Genomic DNA, 24,310 nt, shown 5'->3' with positions numbered 1-24,310 from the left:
AGTATCTATCATTCCCACAGCTCTAAATCTGATTTGGCAGTAGTGGGTGTTTCCTACTTGAACCTTATGCTGAAGCTGTATCCTGAAACTCTGAGCCTGAAAAGAAAGAACGTTCTCTTTCCTTTTTACTGGTCACAGATAGAAACACACCGAATACATCTGCTCAAACACAGGGCGCATGTTTGGGTTTGAGTTTCACTTTTAAGTAATGCCGACAACTGTGACTTCCTCTCAAGTCACAGTTGAAGTCTTTCAACCAAATTACAAACTACACGTCCTTCCTGTGATGTGTCTCCCTGCTGCTTTTGCTTTATTTCTGGGATATCTGTCTCCACCCCGGCACACAGGAGGTGACTGGAATTTAGTTTGTGTGGCTCACCACACTTAATAGTTACATTTAAAACTAGAATTATCACCTCAAGGTGACCTCGTCCATCTCATTCTCATGAATGGGATGTCTGAAGGATCGCTTGAGAGAATTTCCTCAAATTTGGCACAAACGTCCACTTTGACTCGAGGATGAACTGATTAGATTTTGGTGTTCAAAGGTCAGTGTGACCTAACAAGAAATTTCCCCCAAATATCTGATGGGATAAAATGATGAAGTGTTGACACTGACAGTTCTAAATGAACTAGTTCTAATTATTGCGGCTTCCAAATAACTGGAGAAATAACCGCTCACAGACGCCATAACCAGAGATATGAAGAACTCACCATCTTTGGTTTAGTTATACTTACTGTTTGATGATCCAGGTGCTTCGGTTGGTTTTAGAGTTGACTGTTTTGCAGGGGGGTGCACCTCTTGAGGGGTGCTCCGGCTTCCTCCCACAGTCCAAAGACATGCGGGTTAATTGGTGACTCTAAATTGTCCATAGGCGTGAATGTGAGTGTGAATGGTTGTCTGTCTCTATGTGTCAGCCCTGTGATAGTCTGGTGACCTGTCCAGGGTGTACCTCACCTCTCTCCCAGTGTCAGCTGGGATAGGCTCCAGCCCCCCCACGACCCTCAAGAGGATAAGCGGTTACAAAAATGGATGGATGGATGTTTTGCAAGATGTGTGGAGAGTTGCAAGATGACGCTATGAACTGATTGTCTTGACTGTTGCGTTCAAAAAAAGAAAACAAAATCCCCAAATAAACATTCAAGATAAAAGTTCAGATCAATGGGGTATTAAACAACTTAATCTTTGGTTTAGTTATGCAGCAGTAGCAGCAGCAGCAGCATTCACATGCACACTTTTATTTTAGTAAAACCAGAATCAGAACTCTGTCCTGAAACATCATCACAAACTGGTCTGTTTTGAAAAACCATGGCCCAGGCCCTAGCAGCAGCAGCAGCAGCAGCAGCAGCAGCTTCCACCAGGCCCTGTTACATCTGCTGCTTGAGTGGGTGTGTGTGTGTGTGGGTGTGCGTGTGTGGGTGTGGTGAGCAGAGTGGTTACAGGTGTGCCGGAGACAGAGCAGAGCACCACCAGCTGCATCTCATCCTGCAATCAACTCAGCCTACTTGTACTCAGCCCTGGCACATCCATGCTGCCAGATTGTAGCCACTGTTCAGTCAGTATTCAGCTTGACTCTAGCCTCTAGTTTTAATACCTGAGTAAAACTTTGTCAGTAATCCTGTTTTCCTGTGTTTCCAGTAACCAACCTGCCTGCTCTGCTCTCCGGCCCCGCTCTGCTCCGCCTGCCTTCACCTCGGACGCTCCAGCCTGCTCCCCACTCAACCTGCCCCCTCCTCTGGGCCCATACCCCTTCACCCTTCCCATCCTCCCCTCCAGACTCAGCCCCTCACCCCTGATTCCTTCCCGAAGCTGAAATAAACCTTTCTGGACTCAACCTGCTGCTTCGCCGTCTGTCCGCACTTGGGTCCTTGCTGCCGCCCCGTAACAGGCCCAGGCTGCAGCAGCAGCTACCACCAGGCCCAGGCTGCAGCTGAAGCAGCTACCAGCTACTAACAAGCCAGGCCTGGGCTCCAGTTGACAGCCAACTGGAAGACAATGGTGTCACAGAAGAAAGGTGAGGAAATAGAAGAGATAAAAAGATCACTTGATTTCATGTCGGAAGAAATTGCCACTATATCTAAACAACAAAAAGTAATTATGGATCTGATGGGTGAGATTAAGGAACTTAAAAGACAAAATGCTGAGAAGGATAAGAGGATTGCCCTTTGGAGTGCCGAGTTGCGGACCTGGAACAGTACTCCCGCATGAATGATGTTATCATTAATGGGTTGGAAACCAGGCCCCGGTCATACACCAGGGCAGCGGTGCCAAATGGAGAGCCCACTGAGCAAGACCTTTACTCCCTGGAGCAACAGGTGATCACATTCTTTGACAGCAAAGGCATAGCCATGAACAGTAAGGACACTGAGGCGTGTCATCCCCTTCCCCGGAAGAATGTAAGTGAGAAACCTGCCATCATAGTTTGCCTTGTGACCAGGAAACAAAAAAATCTCACATCAAATCACATCTTAGCCATGTCTGAGACCCACCTGGATGTTACTGCACTTGATGCAGAGGTATCCATTGATGGCTACAATATTTTTAGGAGGGATCGAAATAAACATGGAGGTAGCACAGCAATATATATCAGTAACTATTTTCCTGCAACATCGTGTGCTGAGCTCATGCCAAATAATTTAGAATCTTTATGGGTTAGAGTACATCTTCCTCACCTGAAGCCAATTTTGATAGGTTGCTGCTACAAACCTCCTGGAACTGATATGCAATACTTGAATGACTTGTGTGAGTTGACTGACAGAGCTGCAGATGTGAATGGTGACATTTTCTTACTCGGGGATATGAACGTAGACTGGCTTGCAAGATGGTATCATTAATCAATGCTTGTAACCTGTTGCAAATGACTTTGCAACCAACCAGAGTTTTTACAAATAGCACTGGCTGTACATCTGCCACTTGCACTGACCATATTTACACAAACATTCCTGAGTGTTGCTCTAAGCCAGTCTCTCTACCTGTGGGGTTCAGTGACCATAATATGATAGCAATTACCAGGAAAACTAAGGTCCCTAAATGCAAGGTCAAAATAATATATAAGAGGATGTACAAGAAATTTGTACCTGACTGTTTTTAGGAGATGTTAGAGATATTGATTGGACTGATGTGTATGCTGCTCAGGAGCCAGAGGCTTCCTTGCATATTTTCATGAACATCTTTATGAGGATTGTTGATAAACATGCTCCTATGAGAAAGTGTACCGCAAAAGCTAGACCAGCTCAATGGCTGAATGAGGCTTTAAAAGACCTCATGAAGAAAAGAGACGAAGCCAAATCTATATTAGTAAAGTGTGGTGCAGTGGAAAACAGATTAAGGTATTGTCAATTGAGAAACCAAGTTACAAAACTGAATAAAACAATGAAAAAAGAATATTATAAGCAAAGAATAAATGTTGTAAAGCAAGATGGGAGAGAGCTCTGGAGAACTCTAAATGAAATAATGGGGAGAAAGGCAACTGGTGGAGGTTCTTTTGTGGAACTGGAGGGCAGGGTTATAACTAAATCATTTGATATAGCCAATTATTTTAATGATTTCTTTATAAACAAGGTCACTGTATTAAGGCAGAACATGGGCAATATGGATTCCAATACTCTCAAGCTCATAAGAAATAACATAATGCTTAGTAAGAGCTGCACTTTTCAGTTCAATAGTGTGGATGAGAGGGAGGTAAGGAAGATGTTGAAGGCCCTTCCTGAACACAGCTCAGTGGGTTCTGACATGCTAGATAGTAAGGTGCTTGGTCTGGCAGCTGACTATATCTATGGTCCCATATGTCACATATTAAATAGCTGTTTGATGCAGGGTATATATCCCACAGAAAGCAAAATAATTCCATGACCTAAAGATGGCAGACTAGCACTTACCGGGAAGAACAGCAGACCCATTGCCATTCTTCCAGTACTCAGTAAACTGATGAAGAGAATAGTCCACTCACAAATACAGGATTACTTTGACTGTAATGGTTTGAATACAAGATCTCAACATGCTTATAGACGTAACTACTCCACTTGTTCTGCCCTTACAGAAATGACAGATAACTGGTTTAAGGAGATGGATAATTCTAAGATGACTGGTGCAGTATTACTGGATTTTAGTGCAGCATTTGATGTCATGGATCACGATCTTCTAATTGGGAAACTAAAATGGATTTAGTCCATCCGCCATCTTATTTATGAAGTTATCTCTCAAATAGGACACAGAGGCAGGGGCGAAAATCCCATTTCATAGTTAGGGGAGACAATAAACAGTAAAATTTTAGAGAATAATTCCAGGGGGGGACAAGGGAAAAAAATTGTAGCCTGTCTTTTATACAGCATCTTTTACCGCAATTTGATGCTTTAATCTTCTCTCTATCTCTCCAACAGGCAGGCATAGGACCTTTCTTAGCACTGGCTGAGTCCACCTGCACATGTCCAGATTTAAAACAAAATGACTGAAATCAAATTAACATGTACACATCAACAACAGTCAGGCGCGTTACATCCAGTGACATGATATCCATTGTTATTCCGAGGAAGCTTTTAGCTCATTTTCCATATTTGTATCCAAGTACCGTAGTTGTAAAACGTTTAGCTGCCTGACAGCGAGTGACTCCACTGTAGAAGACATGTTGCATGTTTCCTATACCGTTCAATTGTTTTGTCAAGTTGTAGTCTAACAGTCCCTTGGTTAAACTCCATCTGCTGTCACTTAGGCAATGTAGTTATGAGCCAATATAGTTTGGAAATATTGGGCTGCAGGGTTGAGTTTCCCAAAACATGATCCTTCTTAGCAACGCTGTCTTCTTTGTGGCTTAGAAAAACTACACTGCTAAAAAGTTACTTTTCTCAGTAACGCATTACTTTTTGGTTTAAGTAATTGTAACTAGTAACGATAACTAGTTACTATTTTTCAATAACTAGCACAACACTGGTGTCTATGTACTGTATTCGATTAAATGTAGGTCTAAAAAGCTTTGACACAGCATCCCAACTTTTTTGGAATTGGGGTTGTAAACATCATGTTAGTTTGGCCATCACAGTGGACATGGATTCCACATTAATACACTGTGGCCTTCAGGTGATGGTTTGTTTCCATCACAGATGAGAGGTGAACATCTGTTTGCATGCTCTCTAACCTCGCCCTCCATATCAGTACTTTAACTGGGAGTGAACCAGCACAGCCAGCAGCCATGAATCACCATGTCAAGCTATGGGACTGCCACTCCTTCAACTGCCACATTAAGACCTTGCCCCCCGCTATAAAGAGCTGGCCCTCCCTCCCATCTTCCTCAGAGTTCCTGCGGAGAAGCAAATGGCTATGGCTAACAAGTGGCTGCTATGGCTGGCCCTGTCAGCCATCGGAGCTGCTTGGCACAGCGGTACACACATTTCATTCCATTAGGCAGTTTGACAAATACAACAAATGGGACTATTAACAGCTCAAATGTTTACCCATGGGCTTCAGCCTCATTGTGTGTTAATGTAGTTTGATTGTTGATTACTTGACAAATAACTCTGAGTTCTTTCAACAGAGGCAAAGTCTGCTGTGAATACGTTCTCCAAATCCCAGATGCCTGAAAAAATAACAGGTGAGCTCACTGGTTGTTGGTAGTCACTGTAAACTAGACAAAAAGAATTCATGGCAGAATTCATTCCTGTGGGTAAAGACTTGTGTGAAATATGTTGATGCATCATGTCTGACTTGTCTTTGTAGGAGTGAGTCCCATCCACAACGGCCAGGTTTGCAGTACGTGGGGCAACTACCACTACAAGACCTTTGATGGAGACGTTTTCCAGCTGCGCTCAACCTGCAACTACGTCCTGACCTCCTCATGCAGGAGCAGCTACAAGGACTTCAACATCCAGATCAGAAGTGAGGAGGCTGACGGCCATCGCATCATCAAAAACATCATCATGAAGCTGGAGGGGTCGGTGGTGGAGCTCTCTGATGACTCAGTGGTCATTGATGGTGAAACGTAAGTTAACTCTAAAAACCTCAAACCCTTTAGGCCTTGATCACACGCGTGCCGTACTGCCTTCTTTTTTAAATTGAACGCATGCTGGGCCTTTTTATTGTTGCCAGGCAACCATCCCATCACCTCCTTATTCTAAACTTTTCTCATAATCAGTCTGACAGTAAGTAGAATCTAGTTCCTGACATGTTGAGGCAGAGGGTACTGTCTGTAGCTCTGGTTGAGGGTGAGAGGCTGTCAGCAGATAAACAGAGATCTGTGTGGGTACATGAGACCCTAAAAAAGAGGCTGGATCATGGGGAGTACCACCAGTTGGTCCAGGAGCTTCTCCTCCATCATGGACGTTTACAGGCATATTTCAGGATGACTCAGGGGCAGTTTGACAACCTGCTGTCTATCATCGGGCCGTATAGCTCTGGGTATCCAGCAACCACTACCACCAGTTTCTCCTCCATTTTTTAACAACTGTAACATGTTGTTGTGACCACCACAGAAGGCCCTTCTCCTCTCAGATCATCTGACTGGACAATGGGAAAAAAAGATGAGGAAAAAAGAGATAAAGTGGGGCACTTTTCTGCTCTGAGCTAATTTTTTTTTTTCAACTAGTTCAGAACGCGCCAGCAAAAAGGCCCAGTGCCTAGAGCACAGAAACGCAGGGCGCGTTGCAATGCAAAAACAGCGAGCAAAAAGTTTCATTCACATTAAAACAACTACAAAAAGCTGCCTCCAGCTGCTGAAATGCTTTCTGTGTGATCAGGACCTTACTCTGCAGCATAATGTTTTGCTTCGGAATGAATGGCACTTAAAATATCTTGGTAACACATATTTACAATTAACTAGTTGCTTATTAGCATGCATATTAGTAGTGTATTGGTTCTTTAGTCATCTAAAGCACTTAATAATGCCTTATTCTGCATGGCCTGCATGGCCACTGCAACAACTAGGCCATTAAGTGAGAGTTTTACCTCAATAACCTCCTCATTGCTGCTTACTGACGTTGTTGAGCATGAACTACAATCTTATTATGCTTTGCTCAGTATGGGCCTTATAAAGTGGTTGTCATTCTCCCTTAAAAACACTCAAAAGCCACTTAAGTGATAAGGCAGTGCATTTTAAAAGATATGTTTGACAACCTATGAAGTGGTCCATTAATAGAGGGAATGTTTCTATCTGTGCCAACTTTGTTCTTCTACCACTGAATGGGAATAAAACCTGAGCATGTTAATACACCTCCGTCTTTTTAAAGGTGTAATCCATCACTTAAAACACGGGTCTGTCAGTCTGTTGGTGCAATCTCAAATGTGTTTCGGGAGAGAGTTCAGGAGGGAGGGGGCGGCTGTGGAGTAGGGGTTAGTGTGTTAGAGTGTGGCGGTGGAGCAGGTCAGTGAGGTACGAGGTGGCCTGGTTACGGAGTGAGGAGAAGGGCTTTGAATTGGATGTGTTGTGGGACAGGGAGCCAGTGGAGGACAGGGGTGATGTGACTGCAGGAGCAGGAATGGATGAGCAGACGAGCAACATAGTTCTGAATGTATTAGAGTTTATTTAGGACTTTGCATGATGAACCATAAAGAATGCTGTTACATTCAATTCTGGATGTGATGAAGGCACGGATGAGTTTTGGCAGCAGAGAGGGAGAGTGATGGACGGAGATGAGCTATGTCTTTTGGGTGGAAGAAGGCAGTACTGGTAATGTGACTGACATGTTTTTCAAAGGAGAGGTTGCCGTTGAGAATAACTCTGAGGTTGCGGATGTGTGGGGAGGAATGCAGAGAGGAATTAGCAGTGGTGAGGCAGAAGCTGTTGAATGCAGAAGTTGCTTCAATGGATTTACTAAGTGTGAGGAAGAGGAGGCAACTTTAGAACAGGGATTCTGTTGGGTCTGATTAGTGTTAAACTACTAGTGAAGTTAGTTATGAGCAAGACCTCACTTTAGAACGGGAACATCTGACATTCTGAGTTAGAAAGACTTAATTCAGTGTTTTGTGAACACGTTCAACACCTGTAGTTTTGTCTTTTGTTACATAAAATATACCATATTTATTAAGTCTAAAGGGAGAATGACAATTCTTATTTATAAGGCCTATTGCAGTTCATGTTCAGCAACTTCCTTTCTTTCTATCAACACACAGAAATTAAGAGGTCATTGAGGTAATGGTGAATATGTGATAAAAAGTGTTAATGGAATGGTTTAGATTACCTTAGAAATCTATTTGTGGAGATTCTCTGACCAGTGTTGGTTTTATGCTAATGTTTTATGCTTTGTTTCATGATGTTTTACACAACCTGATCTTGACAATCTTTCTATATAGTGATGGGCGGACTGATTCTTTCCACAGTACTGATTCCTTTGAGTTGATGCAAGTAAATGTATCAAACCCTTTGAGTTCTGTTGCAAATTAAAAAGAGTCGTTCAAACAGATTAATTCATTTTCTCACAGCACTACATCTATTGTCACCCTGTGCTTTCACACCTTCCCTCATAGGATGGCTCTAGGAATAAACGTAAACTAATGTGACCTCTTTTTGTTGTTGTTGCAGAGCCATCCTACCATTCAGTAAAGCAGGAATGCTCATTGAGAAAACTCCCACCTACATCAAAATCAAAGCGAAGCTGGGATTAGTTGCCATCTGGAATATGGAAGACTCTTTTCTGGTAGGATTGTGGCTGCATAGAAAAGCCTGTTATTGCCATTATTGTATATAAATACTGTCAAAGCTTTGAGTTAAGGTAAAACATATATTCATAACATATATCACTGGTAGTCTGTAGAGTAAAAACAGAGTTAGCTTACAATTGAAAAAGTTCTAGCTCCTGTTCAAGGTGATGGTTTTGTCCTCACAGGTGGAGCTAGATTTGAAGTATAAGAACCAAACCTGTGGTCTTTGCGGAGACTTTAATGGGGTCCAGCTCTACAATGAGTTCTTCAGCCACGGTACACTTTGACCCACTTTAACGAGTCAGTCCGACAGTGTCGGCACAGCCACAGGACTGAGCTGTTTCTTTGATATCGTCCAAACAGGTGTGAAGATTACCCCCCAGGATTTTGCTAACTTCTGGAAAATGGATGGTCCGACTGAAAGCTGCTCTGACTTCACACAGGAATCAACGATGAGCTGCAACAACATGGTGAGGCTTCATCCAGTTACATGGAAATCAGAATGGAATATAACTGTTTGACACAATACTTTATCATTATTATTATTATTATTATTATTATTATTATTATTATTATTATTATTATTATTGAGACATGCACGTATCCTCATACCAGAGTTTGTGGGATATCTTATGAATTAGCCCCCCAGTGGTTTGGTTAGGTTTGACAACGTAAAGTTACGTCATTTAGGTTTAGGAAAATAATCATGGTTGGGTGTTGTCATGTCATATACTCAACGTTATATTACGCACTTAACGTAATGTTATGTAAGTTAGGTTTATGAAAAGAAACGTGGTTGCGCGTTGTCAAATTATGTACTTAACATTATGTGATGTAACAACGTAGGTTAGGGTCAGGAAATGTATCACAGTTTGGCATCATCACGTTATATACTTAACGTAAAGTTACGTAGGCTAGGTTTAGGGAAAGAATCATGGTTGGGCGTTGTACCACTCGTACTTAACGTGAAGTTACGTAGGCTAGGTTTAGGGAAAAAGTCATGGTTGGGCGTTGTACCACTCGTACTTAACGTGAAGTTACGTACCTCACATCATGTTACGTAAGTTACGAAAGGAAACATGGTCGGGTGTTGTCACATTATCTACTTAGTGTTATGTAATGATGTGACAACGTAGGTTAGGGTTATGAGAGGAATCACGGTATGGCATTATTGTATTATGTACTTAACATAAACTTACATTGGTCAGATTTAGGGAAAGAATCATGTTTGGGTGTTGTCATGTTGCATTCCTAATGTACAGTTGCGTAGGCTAGGTTTAGGGAAAGAATCATTGATGGGCATCGTCATGCTATGTAGTTAACGTGAAGTTACATACTTCACATAATGTTACGTACGTTAGGTTTATGAAAAGAAATATGGTTGGGCATTGTCACATTACATACACATTATGGGTTAGGGTTAGGGTTGATGACATGACAACGTAGGCTAGGTTCAGGAAAAGAATCACGGTTGGACATGGTCACGTTACATACTTAACATGAAGTCATGTACTTAACATGAACATTATGTGGCGACGTAACAGCGTACCTTAAATAATTCAAAGTTCACTTGATTTCACAAAATATCTCAGTGTACTTACTTCCTGTTTTTCTCTTCTCTGGTTTCATTCCTGTCTGTCTGTGTGTGTCTGTCTCTGTGTGTGTCTGTGTGTGTGTCCTGTAGAAACCTCTGTGTGAGCAGATCCTCACATCGCCGGCCTTCAACAGCTGTCACAGTGTCCTGGACGTCTCCTCCTTCACATCCGCCTGTATTTCTGACCTCTGTCACTGTGGCAGCAGTGGCGTAGAACCGATCGAGCCCCTCTGCCTGTGTCACACTGTGTCAGAGTTCTCCAGACAGTGCAGCCATGCTGGTGGCAGACCCCTCAACTGGAGAACCAAGGAGCTCTGCTGTGAGTATTCTCATTGGACAACTGAATATTCCATTGGTAGGAGAGGTTGCAGGCCCTGTCTTGGCTTTTGTCCAGACAAAATGTGTCTGGCCATGACTGAAAATCACACTCAGGATTTAAGAAATAAAGGAAGAGGCCAAATTAGGGGGAAAAAAATCAGATACAGAATATAGTATTATTAGTTAAGTGTATGTGAATTAATGTCTTGAATGTAAATCAGAGGGTTACGTACGTCAAGTGGTGAAAACAACTGATGTACTCACAGGGAAATCGTGTTCTCACCAAATGGAGTACAGAGAGTGTGGGAGTCCTTGTGCTGATACCTGCTCCAACCCAGAGGCCAGCCACACCTGTGACAACCACTGTATCGACGGCTGCTTCTGCCCTGCAGGTACAGCACACTGACACACACACACACACACACACACACACAGACACACACACACGCACAAACATTCACACCATGTGTTTCAGTGCAGTAACACTTGATCATTTCCAGGCACCGTGCTGGATGACTTGGGCGGAATGGGTTGTGTCCCACTGAGCAAGTGTTCCTGCAGCTACAACAGCAGGATCTATGGACCAGGGGAGTCCTACTACAGTAACTGCAAAAAATGGTATGAAATACAGTATGTTATTCTGTCTGCATGTTCAAGGAAGATAAAATAACATTATGTCAAAGTACTAAGCAAAGTAAAAGAAATACAGAGGAGAAAATGGAAGATACCTCAGGAACACCTGAACTCCTTTCCTTGGTGTTCTGATACATGATATGACAATAATCAATAATATGAATTAAAAGTGTAAGACAATTTGTTTTCTTACCTGAGAGTGAAACAATTATTTGTTCTACTGATTTGAACAAGATTTGCATTTCTTTTATTTCAAACAAAATCAGTATAAGACCTAAATCTGAATCAATCCAAAATACCAAATGTTTAAATATATCTACATTATTGAGTAGAGACGAGTTAAATTAAAAACTAACTCAGCAAATGTGATAATTGAAATATCGATCACCCAACAGCATCGTTAATATAAAATTGTAATTTTGGGAGAGAAAACTGTGACCCTGACTGCTTTGAATTAGATGTGTATATAACAGTGTCATCTGCATATAACTGAATAAAACAACTAGAACACATTTTTTGGAAGACCATTACTAAGAAAACAGAGAAAAGTAAAGGCCCTAAAATAGATCCTTGTGGTACACCCTTCTCAATTATTTTTGATTACCTTTACCCAAAATTAACCCAGTGCTTTTGGTTCTGGTGTCACAGTCCTGCACTTTGTGCGCCTGGCATCCTTCTTGCAAAGCCTGTGTGGTACATGAATGTAACGTTTCTTACTTGAAAGAAACATTGCCTCTGAACATGATTCAAGCAGTGATTACATTGCCACAACAGCATTATTGAGAAAGCAAATTGTGTGTGTGCTGACAGTGTGTGTGAGAGCGGCCAGTGGAAGTGTACAGAGGAAAGCTGTCACGGAAGCTGTGCCGTGGAGGGAGGAGCTCATGTCAACACCTTCGATGGAAAATTCTACATCTTCCATGGGGACTGTTCCTACGTCCTGGCTAAGGTAACACACATCATCATATATGTTTATAAAACAGGCTGATATATCCACTGTCACTTCTTCTTCTGGTATTTTAAACCCTGAACACTGCTATCTGCAGGTTCATGGCTTTAGTTCAGCAGTGGCTGAATGGTTTTGTGTTGGTATGTTTAGGACTGCAGTGGATCCCAGTTTGTGGTGCAGGGAGAACTGGTGCAGTGTGGACTGACTGAAAGTGAAACCTGCCTCAAGACTGTGACTTTGGGTTTGTCTGGAGGGGCTAATGTGAGTACAATACACAACAGGCAGACACACACACAACACTATTTATTTGACGTTTTTTACTAGGAGAAAATCAAATTATAGTTTCAGTGTTTTAAGAAGATAATCATTAAAGACAAAATATGTTTTATGGATGATCCTAATTCCAAATACAATATTATAACATAAATAATGAACTTTATTAAGACATTTTCCCTTTCAAAGCCTTAAACATTATTTGTATTACTGTTTGAAGGAAACAAGGAAAGCATAATTTTAAGTTTTTTCTAGCCTTTAAATCATTTTAAATCATAATTTTCCAAAGAACAAACCGAGTTGTAGTTTGTTGAATGTGTTTTCTTACTATTTCTATGCTTTTTTCCTATATTTATTTCAATATGCAGTTTAACAACTTAATTGCCAGTAAAAAAGTTGTATGTATGTATTGTATGTTTCTGCAAACCACAGGTTAAATTTGTACATTATTTTGTAGTGACTACACTGAAACTTTAAATCTATCAACACCGCTGTGATTAATGTGTAGTTGAGTTTAGGCATGACTTTAATGGTTAGGAAAAGATCATGTTTTGGCTTTAAACACCCACATTTGCTGGCACTAAAGCTGCTAGTAAAGCTGGGACCAGTTAGTGGAAATCACCCAGGTTTGGTGCCACAAACATGCGGAAACATTGTAAAGGGCCAAAAAACAACCGGTGTTGTTGTTTGTTGGTCTTGAACAGTGGTCTGCAGCTTGACAGGTGTCTCACCATGTGTCACGCCATCTACCATCAGCCACACATGTTGATGACAAAGTCAGCTCATAAACTACGGCACTTTAGAAATGTTGACATGCTACACATGAAATGTTTGCAGAAACATGCAATGCCAACGTTTTCTTATGGCAGCTGGGCTGAGTTAAATCATCTTGCAGTCTTGGAACTAGTCTGAGTCCATCATAGTGTCCACTTTTTTGGCAGATTTTTTCTCAAAGTGTGCGCGTATGCATTGTTGCAGAATTAGTTGATTTTCTATCATTAAACACATATAATCAGACTGCAGTAATAACATCCAGTCTCCTTTCGTTTAAGGTGATCACAATCCATCCCAACGGAAAGGTTTTTGTGAACGGCATCTTCGCCCAGTTACCCTTCTCCGCTGGTAAGACACACTCCACTCCACTGTATTCACCTCTGACATGTAGAAAAAAATACACTATGTGCCTAAATTATAAGATGCTGCATGTTTTTCTGTGTAAAGTTTTCTACAAACAGTTTAGCTGACTGACTGAGGAGTCCACAAACATCTCACTTCACTTCCTGTTAGGATTCTCAGTTCCTAAATATTTCACAGTCATGCTTCAACCATAATGATCTCTTCCTCTACTCTTTCAACATGTAGAACACTGCCTTAAATTTGTCCTCCTGCACATTCATAAAGCTGGTTTCCATATTACATAGTTAATTAATATCATGTGGTTGGAGCCACTGTGCTTTGCCTCATTATAGAAATCGTGTTGGGTTTCAGATCTCACACACCAGTACTGACTGACGATGAATTCAAACCAGTTCGGAACATAGCTGAGGGTATTTGAGGAACTGAGACATTTGGGTCTTGGCAGCAGCACCTCTGCCTGTGGCTATGGATGTGAAATAAGTGAGGGTCAATGTCCTTGTCGCTGCACTCGCAACACCTACTGTCGGCCGTTATGTGAGGGAATAGTGTGTAAGTGTGTGTTTAATGTGTCACACTCTCCTCCTGAATTTTACTGCTGGCTGATGAAAAGGAGTGCATGGCGACATCTTGTGTCCATAAGAGGTCACAACCTCACAGCTCAACAGTAGAATTAAATGGATTGTCCGGATTTTTTGAAGTGTGGTTGTATCAGGTACATCTCATCAGTGTATTAAATACAGTAGCTCAGCAGATGGCGGTTGGCACGTCCCAAGTTTGGAGAAGCAGGCAGGAGTGCCAACACAGAAGCTGAGCAATGTACCAGAGTCCATTTTTAAAAACCCACACCCACAAATACCCTTAAATCTCAGTACCAGAACTAACCAGTTATCCATCATTATGTCTAAGTCAAAATCACACCTGTGATTAAACACACAGCTGGATTCTCCGTTCTTGAATTCCAAATCCAGCAAAGGAGACGTCTCTTTCACTGGATGGTGAAAACATCCAATCACTGCCAGGTTAGGAAACATTTTAGCATGCTCAACCTCAAAAGGATCCTCCTTGGGTAGGCCTATCTTGAAAAAAATATATTTATTTAAAAAAATGGAAACGGCACAGAGAGATTCACATACTGTTAGTATTCTCAGGCACTGAAATCAACAGCCAACCACAGTGGTATCACACTTCATGAACATCATTTTCCAACCTCTACAGAAGCTGATTCTGATAAACATCCAGTTTCTACTTCAATGTCCCCAACATCTTTACTGTGGATCTGCTTCATTTAATTTGTCCCTGGCCTCGATAGGATGACACTTAACATTTAATTCTTTATCCTCTGTTCCACTCATTTGACAACCTTTCTCTCAAACCATAGCTGGGATCTCCGCCTTCAGAGCGTCCTCTTTCTACCTGCTGGTGCAGACGTCTGTTGGAGTTCTGTTGGAGGTGCAGCTGCAGCCAATCATGCAGCTCTACATCACAGTGACCAGTGAATACAAGGCCAAGACCTGTGGTATGTGCACTAAGACTCTGTCTACGTGCTCTTGGACTGAAATGTCTAAATATGCTCATTTTGGTTATAAGACACTGTACTCTATAACCACGAGTGTAAAAATGCTAGCAGGGATTGTGACATGCTGCTTACCATGAGGCCGTCTGTCCGCCTGCAGGTCTGTGTGGGAACTTCAACAGCAACCAAGCTGACGACTTCCTGAAGCTCAGCGGTGTTCCAGATGCCACAGCAACTGGATTTGTCAACAGCTGGAAGACTCATGCCAGTTGCCCAGATGTGAAGAGCAACTTTGAGAACCCCTGCAGCCTCAGTCTGGATAACGGTAGGTCTGACTCATTTGGATTCTCCGTCATCACTGTGGGTTCCTCACAATAACTGATGTTGGTGCTTGTTTGTCACTGACAGAGAAATACGCCAAGCACTGGTGCTCCATGCTGAGTGACCCTCAGGGGGTGTTTGCCTCCTGTCACTCAGAGATCAGCCCTGACTCGTACAGTGAGGTACGTCTCACAGCTTTTTTTTAATGTTTCCCTGGGCTGTACCTGTTGTGACCTCACACTGCACATTGTGTCTCCTCACAGAACTGCATGTATGACAGCTGTAACTGTGAGAAAAGTGAGGACTGCATGTGTGCTGCGGTGTCCTCATACGTCCACGCCTGTGCAGCTGCAGGGATCCAGATCAGCGGCTGGAGGAAGGTCATCTGTGGTGAGTGGAGAGTGAAACAGAAGAGAGTTATACTGTACATGTGACTTTGAATCCTCGACAGCATTAACTAAGGGTTTTTTCACATATTGTCCTTTTTAAACAAACCAAACTCAGTCCCAAAGTGGACCAATAGAAAAAGGACAGTTCTTTTTGTGTTCACATTCAGCTCATTTGAAAGGACTTTCTCTTTCTGTTCATACTATAACCTATATATAAAATATATATATATTGATGTAGTTTTATTTTTACTTTGATGTGGCGCTGCAGTACACTGATGAAGCCCCTCGCTTTCAGATGTACTTAAAACTGGAGGAAAACCTTAGTGTTTCTGTGTAGGCTGTTGCTGTTTGATGTATTCTACATTCCACATCTGGAGACAAACTACTCCTCCGTGTCTACCTCCAGAGGTGGTCTGAGTTCGGTTCGCTTCAGAGGAGTCTGAGTTATTTTGGAGTGTTTACATAAGCCCAAAAAATTCTGAGTCACTGCTCTGAGTCCGCTTAGAGGGCTGAAAAGGACCAAGTGTGAAAGCACCCTGAGTCAGGGGTCAGCAACCTTTACTATTAATTTTTGGCCAAAATTTTTTAAGAGAAAATCTGTCTGCAGCCACAATATATATTTGTATCTTATGGTAATGGCAACACAGCCTATTAAATCTAAATTAGCGTGTAAACATTTCTAATAGGTCTAAATTAGCATTCAATAATGTTTTACAACAAAGTAGTGACTCTGTATTGAGATATTTATGATTATTTTGGAAGCAAACAAATCTGTCCACGCACTATGAAATTCTCTGTTTATTTCCGAGACATTTTCTTTTTTGGATTTGGAATCAATAGCTAACCTTACTGCGGAGACTCAAGATTAGCCATCGCTACTGAGGTACACATATGAAACTGGGGGTTTGTGGACCCTCTGCCAAAGAAAATTGAGCATCAACCACTAAATTTCAATATCAATTTACAATTTCTTAAAGATGGTTATTAGAAAGTCTTATTTATGAGAGGATGGATATGAATAATAGACCATGATTAAGAACATGAATAATAAATAATCCAACAAAAATATAGATATATAGAAATATTTACAACTGACTTCAAAGCTTGTAAACCACCTGTCATATATGTGATGTAAGGTTTCCATCAGTCAGGCTGAAGAGGCTGCTGTGAATAGCCCCACAGCTAAAACAGAAACACTTTTGTCACACACACACTGTGCATTTCAAAAAGAATACATGAATTATTTTGCTCTCAAAGAGCCAAACATGGGGGAAAAAAGTGTCTTGTGCAGACATGCTGCGCTCCACTGGAGGGCAGCAGCAGACCACAGATGACTGATCATATTTTAGGATCCCTTATTTTTGTGCCACTGCTGATCTGCATCAAATTTCACATGAATGCAAACATGGATTTTGCATATTTAGCTATTTTTTTCAATTTTATTTTATATAGGCAGTAATGGGCATGTTCTATACCAGATGATACAGCTCCATATATGTATGCCATATTTACCATATAAAAGTAGTGTTATTTTGGATGACTAGAGGAGGAGGGAAAAATGGAGCGAGGGTCAAATTTAATGGGATGATGGAGGTTGAGAAGCTGGAGCATTTGTGAACCCAGGGGCTGAGACTTTGATGAGCTTCGTGCTTCGTCATCCTCCCTGGGTTCATATCCAGGACCTCTTTGTTGTTGTGCCACTCTGCTGAGAAGGCAGAGAGGAGAATAACAAGGGGTTCATCTCAATACCTGATCTCACATCCACGTTTCCCTCACTTGCGTCTCTTCCTTGCGACATCAATTTGTGATGATGGTGGCAACTGATCACAGCTATACATATCCTTTGAACTTACTAATCACTATATCCTTTTGGACATTTGTGTAAAGTTTTGTCAAAATTATGATCAGTTTGTTAAGTGCAAGTGGGAGTTTCTGTCAAATCTAAAGACATTTAAATTGGACTTGACTCAATTGATTGATTGCCAATTTTAAAGACATTCCCTCACTCTCTCACTGACAAATTCACAACTTCATACTCAATGGATCTTCATTATCAGGACTTTGCAGTCTTGAAAAGGCTGTGGTGATGTACTGGCAGGTCAGCTAACTCTTCATGTGGCGTCTTGCAGTGCTCAGTGTTCCACTGATTCTGTGGTGTGACCTCCTCAGGGAAATACGCCAGCTCCTGCCCCAGCAGCATGGTCTACTCCTACAACATCACATCCAGCAGTCAGACCTGCCGTTGCATCAGCTCCGAACATCTCAGCTGCCACTTCTCCTTCCCGCCCATCGATGGCTGTGTCTGCGCAGAGGAAACCTATCTGGACGACTCCGGGAAGTGTGTCCCTGCTAAGGCTTGTCCCTGTTATGACAAAGGCTCTGTGGTGCCTCCTGGACAGGTCGTCAGCAAGGACGGGCTCATGTGGTATGAAAATGAGTTTTAGTGTGTTATTGCATGTGATGTGTGTGTAATTCAGCGCGTTATAATGAGTCTTTATTATATTAACACATAAATGAAGAGCTAACATTGTGTGTTTCTAAACTGATCATAAATAACAGACTTGTTGTAGTACCTGTGTTTAAATGACTGACAGCAGTTGACACAGTTTTGTTGACAGTCGGATTAAAGGACTCTTGAAGAGGAAGTGTATATTTGCTCTTTGACTTATATGTATTATGTATCACATGCTGCATGGTTATATATTTAAATTAACATGTTGTTGTTGTTTTTTTTCTCTGCCAGCACCTGTAAGGGGGGCAAACTCAAATGCATTGGAGAGATTGTTGAACAGCCATGTAAGTCACAGAATCACCTGATAACAAGCAGCCTAAAGGAAGTTGCTACTTTCCTCCTAGTAGTACTGTATTAACTTAAACTGGACTCAGACTGGGAGCAGTGGGGAAAACTGGTTTGACAGTTCACTCCAAAATCAAAAAGGCATATTTTTCCTCTGACCTGTAGTGCTGTTTATCAGCCGGATTGTTTTGGTGTGAGTTGCAGAGTGTTGGAGATATCAGCCGTAAAGATGTCTGCCTTCTCTCTGCTGTTATAGAACTAGATGGCGCTCAGCTTGTGGTGATCAAAGCGCCAAAAAATATACCTTGTGAGACTCAACATTAATGTCTCTTTCCAGAAATCACGACCTGGTTACTCAACATAATCTGCAATTTTGCTGGGTGGTTCGTGACATGCGTTTTTGTGGTGTGACAAATTCAGAACATGTTTATTCTTGCTTTTCCTAGACATTTAATAGCAAGGTGGGGTTTAACATGACTTATATGTTGGAGGGTAACCTGCATGTAGTTCATCTGCTTTGCCGAATGCGTTGTAAGGAAGCTTTGACAGGGGATGTTGGTGAAGATTCTCAGTCATCCAGGTCATGGTAATCTTAAGTGCTATATCGTAGGCAACTGGACTTGCTTGAGTTTCTTGAAGACGTTTTGCCTCTCATCCAAGAGGCTTCTGCAGTTCTAACGGATTGGTGTAGAGTTGCAGGCTTTAAACGCTGTGTGAACCCTTAAAGAGTCATCAAGGTTACATGTCAGTCATGGCCCACCCAGCCATCATGTGGCATCATGTCATTAGAGTTTGATGGGTCCAGGTGAGAATAGGTTTTAAGTCGTCTGGGGAGGGATCCCACGATTGATCTGTAGGTGGGTGACAGGGGATCAGCCATAGCGCCTGTGCATGCAGAACCCCCTCAGGGCCTTACATAGAGTAGAAAAAGAGAAAGTGCAGAACGGGATAGAGGGAGGGGTGGAGAATGTGAGAGTGAAACAGGAGGGGTGGGTTAGGGGATTATTTATGCAGGAAGTGACATTGAGGTGTGGTCCTGCTCCTGAAATTCTGCTAGATAGCCTTCATTAATCACAGACTGATTATCTTAGGACTTTTTTTTTTTTTTTACCTGAGACCACCAGTTTGTCTGCATGTTTCTGCCTTTAGCCTCCAACAGCTGTGGTGTTTCCAACTGCTGTGGGGATGTTTACCTAAGGTTACAGTAAATAGGGTCCTCTGGAGGTGGAGAATGTGCCTGGAACAGGAAGCAAAGAGAAAAATGCAAAAGAGCTGCTGACTCATTAGCATCATTTAAACATGATGTGACAGGTGTAAACTACAGAGTGTTTGTTCTGCAAATCGTATCTGCAACTGTGATTCTCAGGCCGTGTTTGACAACATTTATGTTACATCTTAGATATAAATAAACTCCTGTGTTCTGACGTTCATTGATTAAAGGGATGATCTTTTGAACTAGGGTTTTATGAGGTACTACCATAGTCAGTGTATTACATATAGTAGATGTCAGTCCCCCTGTGTGGAGGCCAACATGGAAGCTAACACATGTACTGCTGTGGACGGGGTCAGCAGCAAAACGTATTTTAGCCACAGAGTAGTAGAATATTTTCACTGCTTTACCTTACTGTCAAACAGCTATTTACAGTGGGAAACTGAAGTTGTTATATCGCTCTCTTCAAAGCCAGAGTCCATTGAGAAAAACAGTGATTTAGCTTTGCTGAACACAGGAGCTGTTGCTCTACCACTGCCTCCATCAGTCATTTTGTTTGTGATTTGTGAAGTAATTTCAGATGTCTTTTCCCAGCAGCCTGCGTTGCTCCCATGGTGTACTACAACTGCTCTGCTCAGGGCCCAGGAGCAAAAGGAACTGAGTGTGAAAAGAGCTGCAACACATTAGACATGACCTGTGTGAGTCACCTGTTCCCCAGCATAACACAATGTTTACCAGCAAATACTGATTATTAGTTTATATCTAGGTCAAGTATTTGGATCATCTGAGCTCTGATGTTGCAGAAATGAAACATATGACTGTGGATTATATGTTGGATCTCTTCTCCAGGTGACCACAGGGTGCGTCTCCGGCTGTATGTGTCCCTCTGACTTGGTGTCTGATGGTAAAGGAGGCTGCATCAAGCCAGAAGCCTGTTTCTGTGTTCACAACGGCATCTCGTACCAGCATGGAGAGACCACCAAGGTGGACTGCAACACCTGGTAGGTGAATCACATGTGGAGTGAAATACTGACACCTCCATCTGCGACTGACACGTACAGACAGACAGACAGGCAAGTCTTCCGTTATAAACCTGATGTCATCTACTCTGTATCTGTTAACAGCACCTGTAAAGGCATTAAGTGGGAGTGCACCACCAACCAGTGTGATGGAACCTGCTCTGTCTACGGTGCCGGACACTACATGACTTTTGATCGGAAGCGCTTCACCTTCGATGGCACCTGTGAATACATTCTCACTCAGGTATGAATGCACATAAAAGCAGAGTGATGTTATTCATGTTGTCAATAATGAAAGTCTGAACTTTCTTTGTGGACAAGATAATATTAAAAGAGTAAACCTCAACTGAAATTAGCTATGGAGACAAAAACTGTTTTTGTACCAGGCTGTAAACATGTTTATTCCTGCTGTAAAGTTCGGGCATTTTAACATGAAGGTCTATGGGGACTGACTTGCATCTGAAGCCAGCCTCAAGTGGACATTAGAGGAACTGCAGTCTTTGGCACTTCTTCATTGGCTTCATTTTTTTAGCCGACTTGGTTGCTGCTTGGTCAAACGTCAAGCGGAGCTACTAATATTGATGATTAGCTTGTGTGTGTGTTTGTGTGTTTGTGTGTCTTCCTCAGGACTACTGTGGCAGCGCTGAGAGTAATGGAACATTCAGAGTGATCACTGAGAATGTCCCGTGTGGAACCACAGGAACCACCTGCTCCAAAACCATCAAGATCTTTCTGGGGGTAAAAAAAAAGTCAATATAAAAAAGTCAAAAAACAATTGCATTGTCACTGCTAATTGCTCCTTTTGGTCAATACCTTAAAGGTATTGAGTACCAACAGCCAGCCTTAAAACTCAGTGCAAACACCTAAAAGAATCTTGAAATACAACAAAAAGTTGGTGCATCAATAAAAGATAAATGCGACTAAGTGCAATAGAAACCATTGTTTTTCTTCATTTGCTGTTTGACTGGTGCTCTTTTAATTGCGTCAAATTGTTGCGTCCTCTTTTTCTGCAGGCACCTGGAGAATTAGTGCCACCTACCGCTTTCCTGATTTAGTGAAAAGTAGTGGCTGGGAAAGCTCATAATGTCGCATTTTCTTTTATTATTTAGAGCGCAGAGCTGATTCTAACAGAGGGAAGCTATCAGGTGATTTCAAGCGGAAATGAAGAGACAGTTCCGTTCCGTTTCAGCACTATGGGCATCTACCTGGTGGTTGAAGCCAACAATGGACTCATTCTCATGTGGGACAGGAAGACCAGCTTGTTCATCAAGCTCAGCTCGAAATACAAGGTAACCCTGCAATATGTTTGAGACAGTTTTGGCTTTAATGTGGCTACAGTTAATTTTTCTTCGGACAACATTGTTAAATTGACCAACATGATAATAAGGAGCTCTACTTTCTCAGGGTCGTGTGTGTGGGCTGTGTGGCAACTATGACGGCAATGCAAATAATGACTTCACCACAAGGTCCCATGCTGTGGTGGTCAACCCCCTGGTGTTTGGAAACAGCTGGAAGGATTTACCGAGCTGCCCCGACGCTAAGAGCATCAGCAGCCCCTGCACAGCCAACCCATACAGACAGGCGTGGGCCCAGAAGCACTGCGGCATCATACAGAGTGACGTCTTCTCTGCCTGCCACTCCATTGTAGGTTGATGTTGAAGTAGAAGTCATGTTGACTGGACTTGAAGTCATGAGCTTTCCCATTGCGCCTTCAGGCCAAAAGGTCAATTTGAAGGCATCATGTTCTGTATTAAAATCTTAATTTTAGTAACTCTAGCTGTCAGATAAATGTAGTGGCGTCAAAGAAACATTATTTTCCTCTTCGATGTAGAGAACCAGAAGTGGAAATGCAGCAGTGCCTTTCCTCTATACAGCGTTTTGTGTTGTGGAGTCTCATTATTAGTGTGTCATCATCCTCACCTCTAGGTGGATCCTGCTCCATACTACGATGCCTGTGCGTTTGACTCCTGTGCTTGTGACACTGGTGGAGACTGTGAGTGTTTCTGCACTGCTGTGGCTGCTTATGCTGAAGCCTGTAATCAAGCTGGCATCTGTGTACGATGGAGAACCCCAAAGATCTGTCGTGAGTAACCAAGATGTAACAACTTGTTTAAAAGCTATCATAAGCATATGATTCATGCAGATCACCTGGGCTAAACTTGTTTTTATGACAAAGGGAGAGATGAGAGTATCAGAGTTGCATAACAAGAAAAAATACCAATTCTTTTAGCTGAAGCACTTATCAGTACTTTAACATCACTATAACATAAAATCTGTATCAGTAATTTATGAATTATAAACATTTGTCATCAGTAACAGCTATATTTCTGCCCTCTGCCTTTTAAAGTTTAAATTTTAAATGCCGCTGAATCATTTCCAGATCAGAGAACTACAATAAATGTCTAAAATCATCAGTATGCTCTCTGAATATCCCAGTCTGGTACGTGTCTATACTAAATACTGTGAGTATTATTATCTTTTCCAGCTCTCTTCTGTGATTACTACAATCCTCCGGGTGAATGTGAATGGCACTACATGCCATGTGGATCTCCGTGTATGAAAACCTGCAGAAACCCATCAGGCAGCTGCTCCTCACTGATGCCTCCTCTAGAAGGTACAAGATGAGGTTTTTAGAACTTGATAAGACCTCCAGTCAAATCAAATTAAAGATTTTAGATTGAACACATCGATTGTCTTTTTGTTACTGTAATTTTTTTTAATAGTGTTTAAAAATTTGCTTAATATCACTCATTCAATCACAATGTCAGGTGAACACACAAAAAACTCTGATGGTACCTATTGTTTGGCAATAATGTCAACAAGTAAGAACCCATTTCTTGCTCTGTGTAAACAGCCGCTTGTTTTTCAATTAGGTTGCTATCCAAAATGTCCCCTTGCTCAGCCATACTTTGATGAGGACACAATGACATGTGTTGTAAAGGACCAATGTGGCTGCTACGATAAAGAGGGGAAACACTACAAAAATAATGAAAAAGTACCAACCACCGAAAACTGTCAGACATGGTAGGTCTCGTACATATCACATGAGCCAATCAAGGTTCTATACTGTAACTGTGTGACCATTTCAACTCTTACAGTGACACTATATTTCATGTTTTCTGTCTTGAAGTATTTGCGGTTCAATGAACATCCAGTGCCATTACGATGCCCAAGGTATGCCAAAATTCTGAGAAATTGTGGGTTGTAAAAATACATACTTCTGTTAGGTTAATACGTTAACTATACTTTGTCCTCTCATTACAGCCTGTACTTGCACATATCATGGAAACAGATATCCCACTGGCAGCACCATCTATAACACAACAGATGGACACGGTAACTGCATCATTGCGGTGTGCGGGAAGAATGGTACCATTGACAAGAGGTCATACCCATGCCCAGTACCCACGACACCTACCAGCCCTCCAACCACCTTTGTTTTTACAACAACCACACCAAGTATGTGCAGGATATTCATTTTGGAAATTGAAGACATATTTAGTTGTATAATGTGACATTTACCACATGACT

At 41.9% G+C, this 24,310-nt stretch overlaps 3 protein-coding genes across 3 annotated transcripts in view; all 3 read left to right on the top strand.

Moving 5' to 3' along the window:
* The first annotated feature begins 2,205 nt into the window (after positions 1–2,205).
* Positions 2,206–8,913, top strand: LOC144458899 (mucin-2). Its single transcript, XM_078162722.1, has 4 exons — positions 2,206–2,397; positions 5,707–5,972; positions 8,508–8,622; positions 8,812–8,913. The coding sequence occupies exons 1-4, from the start codon at positions 2,206–2,208 to the stop codon at positions 8,911–8,913; spliced, it is 675 nt and encodes a 224-aa protein (XP_078018848.1).
* A 165-nt stretch (positions 8,914–9,078) lies between these two features.
* LOC144458898 (mucin-2-like) lies at positions 9,079–23,807 on the top strand. Its single transcript, XM_078162717.1, has 21 exons — positions 9,079–9,096; positions 10,311–10,539; positions 10,805–10,930; positions 11,039–11,156; positions 11,982–12,120; positions 12,271–12,381; positions 13,446–13,515; positions 14,909–15,046; positions 15,204–15,368; positions 15,452–15,546; positions 15,628–15,754; positions 17,923–18,178; positions 18,497–18,549; positions 20,358–20,458; positions 20,610–20,761; positions 20,885–21,023; positions 21,407–21,517; positions 21,889–22,068; positions 22,184–22,423; positions 22,706–22,862; positions 23,653–23,807. Exons 1-21 carry the CDS (start codon positions 9,079–9,081, stop codon positions 23,805–23,807), a joined length of 2,880 nt encoding a protein of 959 aa, XP_078018843.1.
* Positions 23,808–23,922: 115 nt separating this feature from the next.
* Positions 23,923–24,310, top strand: part of LOC117260373 (uncharacterized) — a 31,186-nt gene continuing 30,798 nt past the window's right edge. Inside the window, exons 1-2 of the mRNA XM_078162714.1 lie at positions 23,923–23,953; positions 24,044–24,238. Of these exons, the coding sequence (XP_078018840.1) occupies positions 23,923–23,953; positions 24,044–24,238 (226 nt within the window). The remainder of the gene's footprint in view (positions 23,954–24,043; positions 24,239–24,310) is intronic.

This window comes from Epinephelus lanceolatus, chromosome 2, assembly GCF_041903045.1.
Source record: "Epinephelus lanceolatus isolate andai-2023 chromosome 2, ASM4190304v1, whole genome shotgun sequence".
In the NCBI taxonomy this organism is placed as follows: Eukaryota; Metazoa; Chordata; class Actinopteri; order Perciformes; family Serranidae; genus Epinephelus; species Epinephelus lanceolatus.
Note: the sequence above shows the minus strand (reverse complement) of the source record. Positions and strands in the feature narration are given on the sequence as shown.

Coding starts and splice junctions, on each gene's coding strand:
- LOC144458898 (XM_078162717.1), top strand. Junction 15,547..15,627: donor GCCCTGACTCGTACAGTGAG/GTACGTCTCACA, acceptor GTCTCCTCACAG/AACTGCATGTATGACAGCTG. Junction 22,863..23,652: donor GAGAACCCCAAAGATCTGTC/GTGAGTAACCAA, acceptor TTTTTCAATTAG/GTTGCTATCCAAAATGTCCC.
- LOC144458899 (XM_078162722.1), top strand. CDS start 2,206: ATGAATGATGTTATCATTAATGGGTTGGAAACCAGGCCCCGGTCATAC. Junction 5,973..8,507: donor GTGGTCATTGATGGTGAAAC/GTAAGTTAACTC, acceptor TTGTTGTTGCAG/AGCCATCCTACCATTCAGTA. Junction 8,623..8,811: donor ATATGGAAGACTCTTTTCTG/GTAGGATTGTGG, acceptor TTGTCCTCACAG/GTGGAGCTAGATTTGAAGTA.